The sequence below is a fragment of the Melozone crissalis genome, unplaced genomic scaffold (genome assembly GCF_028551555.1).
Source record: "Melozone crissalis strain CALT ecotype California unplaced genomic scaffold, PUWL_Pcris_2 ptg000057l_1, whole genome shotgun sequence".
NCBI classification, from domain to species: Eukaryota; Metazoa; Chordata; class Aves; order Passeriformes; family Passerellidae; genus Melozone; species Melozone crissalis.
In genome coordinates this window covers 8,687,746-8,702,810 of record NW_026535835.1, presented here as the reverse complement: position 1 = coordinate 8,702,810, position 15,065 = coordinate 8,687,746, and the positions used below count along the sequence as shown (strand labels likewise).

Below are 15,065 nucleotides of genomic sequence, written 5' to 3'. Positions count from 1 at the left end.
CTGTGCCAGCTGTGGTTTGGATGCACTCATGTAAGGCCGGGTGTATAAATGTGTTTGTGATCATGGATGTCTCACAGCTCATTTGGAAACTGCCTTTTGTGGAAAGGAAAAGCACCTCTATAATCAATATTTTTAAGGAGAAGTCTCTGAGAGTTGCTGGTGTTCAAGAGGCAGGTTGTTTTCTGCTTGTTTAAATTGGTGATCAGAACCATATTTAGCTCACCATCAAACTTCAGAAAAGAGAGTTATATCAAAATGATATCTTCTTCAAAAAGAATATAAAAGCAAGAGCCAGAAGTGTAATGTTTGTGATAACAATGCTGATTGTTTTATTTTTTGGGTAATACCCAAAATTGCTAAAAGATGAGATTATTGAGTCGAAGTGAAGTGCATTTTCCCAAAGGGCAATTAAAGGGAGGGCTACAAATGCAAATTCTGACTTTGTATGTTCCTAAATTGCTGATTGACGGATTTAAGAGAGGATAACCAGATGAAATATAGCTCCACACTTGCCTTAGTCTTGTATTTTCTCCACCAAACATTCATTGCTGACTGTGTAGACCATGTCCTGGAGTGGCCATTCTCACGTGTGTCATGTCCTGACAGGAATCATTGACCTGAACAATATGGCCCCCACTATCTTAGTGCCTCATCCTGGAGGAACCAGCACCCCACCCATGGAGAGAATCACATACATCCCTGGCACCCAGCTTACCTTCCCTCCCAGGCCTTACAACCCTGCTTCTCTGTCACCAGGTAAGAGCTCTCATGGCTTGGTGATGGCTTTCATTGTCTGACATGCTGAGAGGATTGACCATCTTTATTCAGCTTTCATTAATGTCTTCTTTTGATGTTTTCTCAGGAGATGCTTTTTGCATGCACCTCTCACTTGGATAGCAAAGGGGTTTTGATGATATCCTGTGTAGTTACAGTAGAAGCACTGTCAAATTCTGAATTTGCCTCATTCTGTCAGGTCTTTATTTGTAGTAATTTGATTATAATTCACTAACCCCACTTTACATGTGTTGAAGGGTAGAATTGGGGTCTAGAAGCTGTAACTTTATAGAACCACTTTAGTAAAAGGCTTTTGAGCCTTCCACTGTCACTGTGTGTTAAGCTTTTGTCTTCCTAGATAAGTGAATAGTCTTTAGTGGAATTAAAATGTATTTGGGAAATTTTGCTGGAAGTGTATGGCAAAATATATAGGCAAGTGTTTACATTGCATGCTTCACTTAAGTAAATTTCTTTGCCCCTTCATTTTACCTTATGGACCTTCCAGGACACCCCACACACCTGGCAGCTTCTGCAGCTGCAAATGCTGAAAGGGAACGGGAAAGGGAGAGGGAGAAGGAGCGGGAAAGGGAGAGGGAACGTGAACGAGAGCGGGAACGAGAACGGGAACGAGAGAGGGAGAGAATCACCTCAGTCCCTGCTGAACTTTATCTCCGACCAGGTGAGGGCACATGGACACACTTGGATCACTTGTCTTGTACACTGTAACTGCTCATTTTCTGCAGTCACTGATAGCAAATACCATTTACAGTTTGCTTTTACTCTGCACTTTAGGCAGGTTGCTGTTGCCCAGCAGTTCTGGTCATAATTGCAGCTTCTGCAACTTTCTCTCAAAGCAATGTAGCACCCAAAGAGGAGTGAATCCTCATTGTCACTAGCACAGCTTGCATGTCATTTAGAGCACTGTGAACAGATTTAAATCTCATCCAGAGTGGTGGAGACAGCTGGGAAGGGATGTGGAGGAGGCAGCATTGATACATAGTCCTGCATTGTTATAAGAGTATCCAGAGTGGTGGAGACAACTGGGAGGGGATGTGGGAGCAGTGATGCACAGTGCTACACTGTTGTAAGAGTAATCCTTTATTTTGGTTTGTTCCCCTCCACTCTGTCCTGCAGGTGCAGAGCAGCCTGGCAGACCCGGCAGCCATGGATACGTCCGGTCCCCATCCCCCTCTGTCAGAAGCCAGGAAAACATTCTGCAGCAAAGGCCAAGTATATTCCAAGGAACCAATGGGACAAGTGTAATCACACCTTTGGATCCTGCTGCTCAGCTACGTATCATGTATGTGTTAGAAGTTAATGTGGTACAGATATCTGTTCCAATATTTCAGCTTATTAAAAAGTGGGTTTAGGGTTAAGGATATTTCACTATATGAAGTGTAGTGGATTCTTGGATATATCAGAGCATTTTCATCAGTGCACTTTGGGTAGAAAGTAGCATCAGAAAAGCTTTGCTTTATTGTGTTCATGGCTCTAGTTCTTTCCATGTGATGTAATTGAGGCTGTTCAATGTTTGCCCACAGGCAGCTCACCCCTGGAGCTCCCTCTATCACCCAAGGCTTGCCAGCTTCCCGTTACAACACTGCTGCTGATGCCCTGGCAGCCCTTGTGGATGCTGCAGCCTCTGCTCCTCAGATGGAAGTTGCCAAAGCAAAGGAGAGCAAGCACGAAGGAACCAGGATAGAAGAGAACATGGGCCGCAGGTCAGCTGTGGTGACTGACCAACAGCAGATGGAGCAGAAGACCTTGGAGGTAGAAAAGAGGCCTGTGCAGTGCCCCTATACATCTGCCAATTACTCTAGTGGCAAGTCCCAGGGACAGACCTCATCAGTAGTCTATTCAGAGGCTGGTAAAGAGAAAGGACCTCCTCCTAAATCCAGGTACGAGGAAGAGCTGAGAACTCGAGGAAAGACCACAATTACTGCTGCTAACTTCATAGATGTGATCATCACTCGCCAGATTGCTTCAGACAAGGATGCTCGAGATAGGGGCTCTCAAAGTTCAGATTCTTCCAGTAGTTGTACGTATCTTAGTCACTCTCTACTTCTTTGCTGTCTGTCTTAGCCTTTAGGGAAATGATGTGAAATGATTCAGATGTTTAATGATAAAATATTCAGCTCTGCAAAGCAGAAACACTTGATAGACAAATACAGTTTTTGCCTGTAGTTACTCTTGCAAAATCGGAGCTGTTTGCTTTATTCAGATTCCATGCTACAGCAGGAATGCAGGATCATAAGAGTAACATTTTCAGAATTCAGGAAACTGAAAATTACTTTGTTTATGTTGGAACACTGTTTCATGGAAGTATTTGATCACCATGGTTATCATGAGAAGGCAACAGTGTTTTGACTTTCATTCACTGGTGCCATTTTACTGGTGTTGCTAAGTATAGGCAACAAAATTTTTCTGTCATATTTACATCTTATTCCACAACCTTTGCTTGATATTCAGTGTCCTCACACCGGTATGAAGCTCCTGGAGATGCCATTGAGGTGATCAGCCCTGCAAATTCACCTGTACCTGCTCAAGAAAAGCTGCAGCCCTATCAACAAGAGACACCCAAACCAAGCCAGGCAGAGAGTAAGTTCATCTACATGGAAATATTTTCACAGTCACCTTTTTTAGATTTGTAAGTACGGAAGTTTCAAACCTTGAGGCTTAACAGAGTGATGTTTTCTGTTCCAAGCAGCTGACCCCAACAGGCCGTACGAGGGCCCCATTCACCGCTACAGGACACAGCAGGAGCCCCCCTCACCCCAGCAACCTCCACCTCCCTCTTCCCAGGCAGAGGGCATGGCCCACGTGCCCAGGACCCATCGGCTCATCACCCTTGCTGATCACATCTGTGTAGGTTTTATAATTATGGCTTTTATTTGGGAGTATTACAAAACATTATATCTGAATTTATAACCTCATTTGTTGCCATTAGGCTTGTCTAGTTCATGAATACCTACACTGTGGCCAGTGTCTAATCAAAATCTCTTTTCTGTTTCTTTTGGTGACATCCAGCAAATTATCACACAAGACTTTGCTAGAAACCAAGCAGCTTCTCAGGCCTCTTTGCAGCCTCCCACCACTACATTCCAGAATTCCAGCCCTGCTCCAGCTCCTGCTTCTGGCCGGGCAAAGACCTCGAGCCGCTACAGCCCCGAGGCGCAGCCACAGCCCGTGCACCACCAGCGGCCAGGGGCCAGAGTGTCCCCTGAGAACCTCTCTGACAAGGCCAGGGGAAGGTAATGCAGGGATTCAGTCTAACTGCAAGTTTAATTGATGCCCAGATATGACATGGTGCAGTAATCTTGGTGGAGATTGGAAGTAAAGGCACCTTTTGATCTTATTTTTAGGCAAAGTCTGTCTCCGACTCTTTCACCAATTGCTTGGCTCCATAACATAACTTATAGCTGTTTTCCCTTTGCTACTTCTCCTAATATCCAGTCTTTAGACATGAAAACATGTAATAACTTAAAATTTACCAGAGTTGTTATGGACAATGCATTGTCATCCTTTTAAGCTCACTAAAGCATGTAACATGTAACTACACATAGGCACTTATGTAGGAACTGTAAAATTACATGAGTTAACTACTGCTGTACATGCATTGAGAGTAATTATCTGTCTCTGAATTGTGGATGTAGGCCTGGAAAATCTCCAGAGAGGAGTCATGTCCCCTCAGAGCCCTACGAGCCAATCTCGCCACCTCAGGTCCCGGTTGTACACGAGAAACAGGAAAATGTTCTTTTGCTTTCCCAAAGAACTGAGCCTACTGAACAGAGGTGGGTGTAAAACTGACTTTTAAAGACATAATTCTGAATATTTGTGCTGCAAACTGTGCCTTTATTAAAGAGCAATTCAACTGACCTTCCTCTGGTGCCATAGGCAAGTTGTTAATCACTGTCAATCCTTCTGCACTAACATCCAAAACTTGCGATTTGGGAGGTGCTTTGGGAAGGCTGAGGGAAAGGTCACATGTTGGTGCTCTGTCTTAAGTTTCTTGGTGCAAGCAGAGTGTTCTGTGTCACATCTGAGAGAATGTTAGAGTAAAACTCCTCGTGGTTGCCAGTTCTGTAAAACTGAAGTGAGTTTTGAGAAAGGTCACAGATTTTATTAAATCATTCACTCTTTTCCTGCCTGGTTGGATTCCTGGTTACTGTCCTGGTGGAGAGGGGAGGAACCACTTGAAATATCACTAAGCTAAGGAGGTTCCAGGAGGGGTGAAGTGGGGTGTCCATGCATGGGGCAACCCTGTCCCAGTCTGTCAGATCTGCACCCCAAAACTGCACAGAACCTTCACGGGCTCCCTGGCAGTGCTGGTGTCTGCAAACGTGTGGGAGATGCACACTGGAGTGGGAGCTCCTGTTTTGCCCTGCTGAGCAAGGCAGAGCACCCAAAGTACTGATTTCAGCCTCATGTTGGTGAAACTGATTCTAATTTTATTGGGGTTTTCCACTCTGCAGTTGCTGCAGGGCTGTCATGGTCCATGATGGATGTTAGGTAGATGCAAAGGGATTTCCAGAAACATGGAAGGGGATATTGCACTTTTTAGAAATGTAAGGATCTTGGACTAGGAGATCTAGATTATTTTTTACTTCATTTTTAGATTATTTTTTAATTTACGTATGCGTTGTTTGGTTTTTTAATTGAAGCTTATTTGTCAGATTGCTGTTGCTTAAGCAATCTCAGTTATTATTGAGCCCCCCAGTGTTGATATGACTGTTGGTGGTTTCTGTCTGACTGCTTTTGGGAAGGTTTAAATGTGCATCTTACAAGTTCTGTCTCTTTGACACGTGTTGGTCTTGGCAGGACTGACTCTCGCTCTCCAGGCAGTATCAGTTACCTGCCTTCGTTTTTCACCAAACTTGAGAACACTTCACCAATGGTAAAATCCAAGAAACAGGAGATATTTCGAAAGCTGAACTCATCTGGTGGAGGTGACTCTGACATGGGTATGCAGGACTTGCCTTTTCACTCAATTTTTCCAGCTTAAGCTTCATGTGACTTTCACCTGCAGATGTCTTGACCTAAATATGATCAAATAATACAAATTAATATAAATCTATTAATATAAAACACATATAATAATTTATGAACATAGAACTAGAAGGTTAGATTATTTTCATATACTCTTGTATGTCGCATCATTCTTGCATTTAATTTAAGAGGTGCGAACCACATAATTTATGAGAGAGATGTTAAAACCTGACATTATTCTAACTGTGTCTGTAATTTGCTTTGTATCAATGCCTACACCTTTTCCTATTTGGAAAGGTGTCTTGAAATGAAATAGTTTTGTTTTCTTGGCTCTTATGATTGTCTTTTAAACAGCATTTTAATATAATTTCAGTAATGAACACTGACATTATGGAATATGATACTAGAACTATATTTTTGCTTTTTTTTGGGGAAGTAGGGCTACTGCTGATCACTTAGTGATCATCACTACTGAAAAATTCAGTGAAATGTTGTGTTTTAATTGCAGCAACTGCTCAGCCAGGGACTGAAATATTCAATTTGCCAGCAGTCACTACCTCAGGTAAGTTCTTCAATGAAAGAAACAACATATGTTCCAGAAAAATGTAATGTCTTTAATACTTTAAATTTATACTCTTTGGGGAGTCCAGTAAAAGAGGAAAATTGTGCAAATTTAAAAGCTAATATCCTATATGAAAACTTGATTCCTGCACCATAAGGAAAAGCAAAATGACCAAATCTTTCCCCACACCCCTTTGTAATTTCTGAGATACACTTTCTGCCTCTCTTCCCACCTTTCCCTGTGTTTTCTCTTCTCTCCCAGGTGCAGTCAGTTCTAGGGGTCACTCCTTTGCAGATCCTGCCAGTAATCTGGGTCTGGAGGACATTATTAGGAAAGCACTGATGGGGAACTTTGATGACAAGAGTGAGGAGCACGGGGTGGTCATGTCCCAGCCTCTCGCCGTGGCCCCGGGCAGCTCCGGCGCCGCGGTGCCGGCGACTAATGAGACACGGAGGGAAGAAGCCAATCCATCTCCAAATTCAGGTATTGCAGCTCCCAGATATCCCAGGGCCTCAAAGAAAATAAATAAATCAAGGCTTTGAATAACGTGGTATCGCTGAAAATCACTGTCTTTCCTCTGTAATTGGCAGAGGTGGTGTTTGCATTTGTTGTTCTGGCTTTTCCAGCAACACTGATGGAACAGGAAAAGAAGAACAGGGTGTATTGGATACCTAAAGCTTCTCAGTGCTACCTGATCATTTCTAGAAACAAACACAGAGGCTAAAATGTGGTTGGTGAAATCTGTGCCTTGTGTTGCCAGGTGGGGCAGTCAGCAAGCAGAAGCTCATCGGCAAGTCAAACAGTAGGAAGTCAAAGTCTCCAATTCCTGGGCAGGGATATTTGGGAACTGAAAGACCTTCTTCTGTCTCATCTGTACATTCAGAAGGGGACTACCACAGACAGACTCCAGTTTGGGCCTGGGAAGACAGGCCTTCATCAACAGGTGAGGAAGGGGCTTCTTTCAAAGGTGTTTGCAGTCTCAGATGTTGTACTGGATATTGGCCAGAAGCTCCCAGCATTGGGGCTTTTCTGCAGTGGATTTTCTGCCAATTGTCACAACCCAGGCCAACCCAGATCCCTCAGAACAGCTCATGTTTTTGCCTTTTGATGCAGGTTCCACCCAGTTTCCATACAACCCTCTGACCATGAGGATGCTGAGCAGCACCCCCCCGACCTCCATCGCCTGTGCCCCCCCGTCCATGAGCCAAGCAACCACTCACCCACAGAACAGGATCTGGGAGCGAGAGCCTGCACCACTGCTTTCAGCACAATATGAGACTCTATCTGACAGTGATGACTGAACTATGCAGATTTTTTTTTTTTTTAATTTGCGGGTCAAAAAAAGAAATCTATTTTTGACTTGTGCCCACAGAGACTTTCCAAGAGAGCAAGGGCCACACAATGAAGAATTGCTGGAGAGTCCGTGAAATGCCTTCTGCACAGGGTGTGTGTGTTGGAGGATTGTGGTCGAGAAGGTTGACTTACTAAAGATAAATATGTAAAGAGTTTTTAAAAATGTGGACTATTCCTGCTCTACATCTATTTGTAAAGAAAACCATAATGTCTTTTAAATCATTCTTCTGTAAATAGAGAGTACTTTTTGCAGTGTTTTTTTCCCTTGCTATAGTATCTGGTGTACTTATGTTCAAATCATTGCCTAAACTTTGGGGGTCATTTTGTAATTTTTTTTAAGCATTTTCTCCAGTGTAGAATACTCTTCATAACCCTAGCCTCCCTCTCAGCCTAACCTAACCAGAACCCCAATCTCCCAACCATCATTGCCCATTTAATGCCATGCTACTTCCTGCAGGCATTGTGCTTTTATATAATTTTTTTCCCTAGACACTTTCTCAGTGGTGTTCAAGCTCTTGTGAAAATGTTGATTTTTAAGACTGACCCCTTAGTGAATTCTGTACATTAACATAACTCCAGTTCGCTGGAATAAGATGATATATTTCTTTGGAATTTGAAATTCTGCCACATTGTAAATTTTTGGTGCAGTTGGTTTTATTTAGCAACACTGCAGAAATATTATTGCATGGGTATGTTATGGTTCATTTTTAAAAGGTTAAAGAAACAAAAAAAGAACAGCTTCTGGAGGCATACCTCACTGTTATGCACACTGGGAATTTTAACTGTGCCCTAAAAGCCTATTCTTAGTGTTCTCTGTTTCTGCATTGTATGCAGTCAAAACAGGCTACTAAATTTTACTGTCATATTTAACCACAGCAAATGGCTTTTCTGAACAGAGGCTCTGGGTGGGTTGATAAATCCTTTAAGAAGAAAAAGCTCCACATCCCAAGTTTAAATAAAACAAAGTGCTTTTATAGAATAATTGAGCAACACACGAGTCAACTACTTGGCTTCTGTTACAACCAGTTTGAAATAGGTACTGTGATTTTTTTCCTTCCTCCAATCTGATTTTAAAATCTTTATGTAATAATTATTTTGAAGTCTGCGTCCCAGTCCCTGTCCCTCTAAGCAAGCCTTTGGTGGAAGTCCTTACAAATGCTTGGCTTAACTCCTGAAGTGTGCAATACTTGTTAGGGTGATTTTTATTTTTAAATTGTATATGGTACTAGGAGAGTCTCCTGAATCGTTCATCTATCAATGCTTGCTATGATGTGCTTGTAGCTCATGTACACATTCATCCATCTGGGCAGTGATGGCACAGGCTGTCCTGACATCCATCTCCAAAAGCATCTTCATTTTATGCTGCACTGACCTCAGGAAGTGAATTCACATCTTCTGGGGTAGAAGGACTGATTGACAGATAGCACTGAGCTGGGGGGTGGCGTGGTCTGTCAGATTCCAAACTGCTTTTGCATCTCATTCATCAACAGGGTCTTTGCCTTGGAGTTATTTCCAGTGAGAAATATTTTGGGATTTGCTGTATTTGTGATGCGTTGTATGGGAGGTGTAATGCAGTGTGTAACCTCGAGTCCTGTGAGCTCTGCAGCCCAGGGACTGCCGTGGTCCACTTACAAACAGGAAGAAGCACAGAACTATTTATCAATAGCAAATTTATTTTCAGTCCTTTAAGGAAAGCCTTTTTGCCCCAAGTGTGGGAAACAAAATTCCAAAGGAACTCATTTGGAAACTTGACACTGTTGAAAATACAGAACTATTTTGCTACTTTTTGTAAACACTGCATCATAATAGATCTGTTGGCAGTCTTAAATCTCCTTGCAGTCTTTCTCTGAGAAAGATTTCTCTCATCCTCCCTTCCTTTACCCTTCTGGCTTGAAGCAGTGAAGTTTTCATCCTGTTTGTAGACCTGTGCTCTTATTTTAACTTTCTTTTTTGGTTCCCACAGCAACATATACTGGAAAACGATCTGCCCTTTTTGTAGATTTAAATTTGGAGTGGAGAGTTAAGTTCCATTCTTAAACTCACTTGTTCTCACTTTCTTAGTGTAACAAATACAATGTGAAAGAGGCATGTACAGACAAATGTCTTTGCTACCTGTACAGTAAGTATAGCATGTTCATTGCAAAGCTTCATGTTACTGCTGCAGCAGCAGCAAGATATCCAAAGTAGGATAGTCACAATCTCCTAAGATACAGTTTGAGTGGCATTTGCACATAAAATGTTGCTGCTTTTTTTTGTTTGTTATCCGAGTTTTAACTTCTCCAGTGTAAAAACCTCTCCAGAGCCTAAGTTAGGGTTTACCACAATTCCAGTAATCTTCAAGTATGGAATTACATCTGCCCTGTTTCAGACAGGAAGGTGTTTGTAAGTCATGTTTACAAAGTGTAGTTTACTACAAATTTTTACCTGATTTCTGATCAGCGCTTTCACAATGCTTTCATCTTGATATGGTTCGTGATTCTGATATGAAATCATTTAAGACTTGAAAAACCCATGCATCATAATTTCCACACAATGTCTTCACTAGACAGTGACTTCTGGATTCAGACCAATCAATAAAGGGGATCAGTTCTCCACTTGCTTTTCCTGTGTCTCCCTTTTGTTTTGCAGCATCAGGCAAGACCCTGCTCCCAGGGTGCTGCAGGGCTCCAGGTGACACTGCTGCCCTCCAAGCTCTGCTGCTTCAAACCCCAAACCCAGCACTTGAGGGAAGGTTGGCTCTAATGTGCCAGGGCCTTTCTGTCAGTACAGCCCTGTTTTTATTTCCTAGCTTGCTGAGAACAAAGCTCTGTATGTGACTGAAGTTTTCCAGCTTCCATGAACTTCTGCTCTAGAAAACCTGTGTGCCTCCTCCTCTTAGCTCAGAGTTCAGAGGTGAAGCTGCTACTGTAAGTAAATTAATAATGATGTAATTACATTGAGGGTTGTACCAACCAGCTGCAGTTCTGACAGCTGAGAGGTTAAAATAGTAACAGAATTAGTTCTACTATCCTAACTAAATATGGATTTGGTGATTTCTGGTTTAATTCTCCTCTTTCTTTAACATCAGGCTTCCTGGCAGGGCAGAACTGAGAAATTTTGTTGTCTAAAGCAGCTGTTGATGCTTGATTCACATGAAGGCAGTAGCTGACAAAGCTGGGTTTGTATACAGCATCTTTTCCAACAGGAAGCCTCAGCATTCAAGCGCTGACCTATCCAAGGGAGAAGACACCTCTGGCACTCCCTGTGCTCTCCACTGCAGCCAAGTGTTTTATTTCTGACAGCAGCTCTGTGTGCTAACAGCCTCACCCCTCCTCTGAGAGGACAACGTCTATCTTTGGATAAAAGAAGAAATGAAAAGAAATTAAGAAACATGTTGATCTTCAGGCAAGCTGTTGGCCCAGGACAGGGAGCTGCAGCTCTGTTGCAGGACAGGTACAGCCTGGGAGATGCTCTGCTGCAGTTCAAACACACTGAACTGCAGCACTGATAGAAGTACAGCCCCTGCTGTGCTGTGCAGCATGTAAAGAGTGAGACAATTCCTGCCTGTTCCTTTTCAAGACTTGCTCTAGGACAGCCATGTTTTGAACCTGAACACTTGTGTGGGCAGGCAGGAGTAGCAAACTGACTCTAACACAGTGTTAATACCAGACCAAACTTGCACTTAGGCAGCCAAAATTAAATCACTTAGCACAGCAGGTCAGTCAAACCACAGACTACACCACAAATTCACACAGTTAAGATTTCACATCTTTATTTTGGGCTGTTAGGCAGTGGCACCCCTTCCTCTTACACAGTCCTGAAACTCCTCATTGCTGTTTCTCTGGAGAATTGCACTGAGCTGCTCCCAGGCTGCCTGTGCTGAGCAACCCTCGCTGCCTTCAGTCACCTCAAGGTTGGACTCTGTGCCCAAACCTATTTGGAGCCCTTTCTCCTTTTGGCCAGCTCAGCTAGTTCCTCCTGGATATGCTGGACAGAAGCAGTATCTCCCTTCTGCTGTGCCTGCTTGAGAGCTTCTTTGTACACTTGTTTTGCTTGCAGGAAATCTTCTGTAGCAAGAGGGAAAAGAGGCTTGGCTGTCCAGTTCCATCACCCATTTTCAGAGCCCCCTCCTCATGCTGATCACATGCAAAGGACAAGGACTACTGAGAACACATCAAGATCTAGGGAGGCTCAGAAAACATCCTGCCAGATTGCCAACTCTGAGAGCTAGAGAGCAGCAGTGATGATGGGACCTGGTGCTGCTTAAACTGTCTCAGAAACAAATCTCATGCATGTCTTCTGTCCTTTTGGAAAAGTTACTGGACACAAAGGACATGGGAAACAAGATCTCCTGGCAACCTTTTGGGTCAGTTTTGAAATCAATTCAAAGTCAGACCTACTGCTTAAGCCAAAACTAACTACCCCAAACCAGCACTGTAGCTCAGCCCTACAACACAGATCCAGATCTCTGCAGCCAGCACCAGCTCAGTGCCAGGCTGGGTGTGTATTCACTGACCTTTGTGCATGAGGATTGCTGCCAGGTTGCTGAGCACCATGTGCTCCTCGGGGTGCTGTGTGTCCCGTGCCAGCTGTGCTGCCCTCCTGCTGAGGGCCAGCGCCTCCTCGTAGCATCCCTGAGCGTCCAGCACCGTGGCCAGGTCACTCAGCAGCACCACACTCTGCACCAGGAGGGAAAAGGGAAGCTTTTAAACAAGTATCTCCCAGATAAGTGTTCAGTAAGGAAGTATCCTGTATTTCTGTATTTGCATGCTCGTCCTTCCTGGCAGGAAAACAGCCTCAGGTAGTGCTGATGTCTGAAGGCAGAAGAGCTGCTCCAAGGCTGCCTCATTCCCTCCAGATCAGCCTTTCCTTCCCTGGAGCCCTACTGCTGTACAAATCACCTGTGGATGAGTCTCTCCCTGAACATCACTGGATATCTGCAGAGCCTTCTCATACATTTTCTGTGCTGCTGGGAGCTCGTTGATGTTCAGGAGGTAGCGGCCGTAGGAGTCCAGGCTCATCCCAAGCAGGAGCTGGGTGTTGGCCTTTTCTTCAGCTGCAAACAGAGAGGAGTGAGGTGAGCACTGCCTCAGGATGCAGCATCCATCCTACCACAGCAGAAACTCAGGCAGTGGGAAGAGAATGGATTGACGTGAACATGGTGCTTAGGAATACAGAAACAACATCAGGGACAGGGAAATGGAGAAAAGATGAGAAACCTTTGGCAGACAAGGCTGCCCACCTGATAAGACATCCTCAGGCAAGTCCTTCTGCTTGGCAATCTTCTCCTCTAAGGTCAGGATGCAGAACTGGTAGCCAGCTACAGCTAATTTGTGCCTGCAAAGTGCAAAGCAAAGCTCCTATTCTTGAAGGATCCCTCATTGAAAATCCTCTGCTTGGCCACCCCACCAGCCCTGCAAGGCTGAGGTGAAGGCAGGTGACACCTGCAGCTGGGAACTCACTGTTTCTGAGCAGCGTAGATACTGGCCAGCTTGAGGGACACCTCAAGGACGGCGTTGTCATCCTGCCAGGAGAACACACAATGCAACTGTTACTCTTCTTGTACCTCCCCAACAGAAACATTACTTTGTCAGAGAGTTTAGACCTCAAAAATCCCCATCTTGTTGCCTCCAGTGCTAGCATCCATTAAATATTGCCAATTTCCAGTAAGAGGCATTACAGCACAAGAAATAAGGTAAAGAGAAGGGCCCCACTGGGAGCCTGTCTCAGAACATACCTCCTTTGTGTCCCCTGCAAGCATGTAGCTCATTGTTGCTTTGTAGAGCTTTTCTGCCTGCAACAAGAGTTTTGAAGAGGATACTGAGAAATTGTGGCATTTAAAACAAAACAGAGGCAAACTGTATAGAGGGACCTGGCTCAAACTTGTTGCATTTACACTACACCAAGAGCAGTTTGGAGAGAAAGGCTGACCAGAGCCCAGTGGGACTGAACCAGTGGCTCCTTTCAGTTTCAACTGCAGTGCTGAACTGCAGCATTTCACAGAAAGAAGCATTCCTTCTGCACACCGTGTTGGAGCTCAACATTTACCTGTGAGAGCATCTTTCTTAACCTGCTGTGCTCATGGGACAGCAGTCCTGAGTTAGATCACTCTGCTTTGCACTGGGACATCTCTGCCCCACAGCTCTGAGTCTGCAGCTTGTGCCAGCAACCCACACCTTTGAGACTGTGCACAAGATGTCAACATCTAAAAATTCATTGGGAAAACCCAGAGTTGCTCACATTGTCCAGCTGTCCCTGCATGTAGGCCACGTTCCCCATCTGGAAGAGACAGACAATGCTCAAGCTCTACCGAGGCGATGTGGACGAGCCTCAGCCGCTTTTCCTTCTGTGCCCCGAGCCCGGCTCTCACCATGCTGTAGGTGTAGATGATGGCCTGCCTGTTCTCCTGCTGGTGTGCCTGCCGCAGGGCCTGGTGCAGGAGCTGCTCGGCCTCGGCCAGCTCCCCCTTCATGGTGCTGAGCTGCGGGGGCAGCGGGATCGGTCAGTGCCCGCAGAGCCGGCAGAGACCGCACCACAGTGCCCGCTCAGTGCCCGCAGAGCCCGCACAGCTCGCAGAGCCGGCAGAGACCGCACAGTGCCCGATGAGCCCGCAGAGAGCCCGCACAGCGTCCGTAGAGCCCGCACAGAGCCCGCAGAACCGGCAGCGCCCGCAGAGCCCGCACAGTCCCCGCAGCGCCGGCAGCGCCCGCACAGAGCCCGCAGAGCCGGCAGTGCCCGCACAGTGCCCGCGCCTCACCTTGGCTCTCTTCAGCAGCAGGATGATGGCATCCTCGCCGTCCTCCTCGGCGTCCCGCGGGAACAGGGAGAGCCCTGCGGGGACAGCGCGGTGGGTGCCCGGTGCCGGTTCCGCGCCGCCCGTGCCCGCCGCCCCTCTCACCTCCCAGGAAGGCCAGCGCAGCGCCGGCGGGCCGTGCCCATCGCGGCCGCGCCCGCCCCGCGGTGCCGGTGCCGCTGTCCCCGCGGTGTCCCCGGTGTGCCGCTGTCCAGGCGGGCCGGGGCAGGGCGGGGCGGCGCCGGGGGCACAGCCGGGACAGCGCCCGCGGCAGCGCGCCCGCCACGGCCGCCATGCCCTGCGGGCCCTTTAAGAGCGCGCGTGACGTCAGCAAGGGCACGGGGCGGTGTCATGACGTCACTCCCGGAGCGGGAACTGGAGCGGGATCGGGATCGGGATCGGGCCGTGCTCGGGAACAGCCCCGGGAGCGGGACAGGAGCGGGTCCCGCCGCTCTGCCCGCCCTGGTGAGCAGCGCCCCCGCCATGCCGGACTCCTCAGGACACGGAGCGGGGCACAAAGATGGGGAAGGGGCGGGAGCAGCCCCCGGGAAGGGCTGAGGGAGCCGGGGGGCAGAAGCGGATCTGATCCGTGTGTGTGAATGCCTGCGGAGGGTGCCG

At 46.3% G+C, this 15,065-nt stretch overlaps 2 protein-coding genes across 5 annotated transcripts in view; one reads left to right on the top strand and one right to left on the bottom strand.

The window, feature by feature from the left end:
- NCOR1 (nuclear receptor corepressor 1) overlaps window positions 1–8,665 on the top strand; it is a 54,076-nt gene extending 45,411 nt beyond the window's left edge. For 3 of the 4 annotated variants that reach the window (XM_054286980.1, XM_054286982.1, XM_054286981.1), the window contains exons 35-47: window positions 607–756; window positions 1,280–1,453; window positions 1,909–2,074; window positions 2,316–2,812; window positions 3,244–3,372; window positions 3,479–3,639; window positions 3,802–4,025; window positions 4,428–4,565; window positions 5,593–5,735; window positions 6,269–6,322; window positions 6,584–6,805; window positions 7,083–7,265; window positions 7,436–8,665. In XM_054286980.1, coding sequence (XP_054142955.1) covers window positions 607–756; window positions 1,280–1,453; window positions 1,909–2,074; window positions 2,316–2,812; window positions 3,244–3,372; window positions 3,479–3,639; window positions 3,802–4,025; window positions 4,428–4,565; window positions 5,593–5,735; window positions 6,269–6,322; window positions 6,584–6,805; window positions 7,083–7,265; window positions 7,436–7,623 — 2,429 coding nt within the window. In that variant the 3' untranslated portion in view covers window positions 7,624–8,665. The remainder of the gene's footprint in view (window positions 1–606; window positions 757–1,279; window positions 1,454–1,908; window positions 2,075–2,315; window positions 2,813–3,243; window positions 3,373–3,478; window positions 3,640–3,801; window positions 4,026–4,427; window positions 4,566–5,592; window positions 5,736–6,268; window positions 6,323–6,583; window positions 6,806–7,082; window positions 7,266–7,435) is intronic. The other variant, XM_054286983.1, reaches the window with a different exon arrangement.
- A 2,744-nt stretch (window positions 8,666–11,409) lies between these two features.
- On the bottom strand, window positions 11,410–14,742 carry TTC19 (tetratricopeptide repeat domain 19). The gene is made up of 10 exons (XM_054286979.1): window positions 14,553–14,742; window positions 14,412–14,485; window positions 14,025–14,135; window positions 13,895–13,933; window positions 13,392–13,448; window positions 13,117–13,178; window positions 12,897–12,991; window positions 12,556–12,710; window positions 12,171–12,333; window positions 11,410–11,721 (listed from the first exon to the last, which is right to left on the bottom strand). Exons 1-10 carry the CDS (start codon window positions 14,740–14,742, stop codon window positions 11,588–11,590), a joined length of 1,080 nt encoding a protein of 359 aa, XP_054142954.1. The 3' UTR covers window positions 11,410–11,587.
- Window positions 14,743–15,065: the final 323 nt, after the last annotated feature.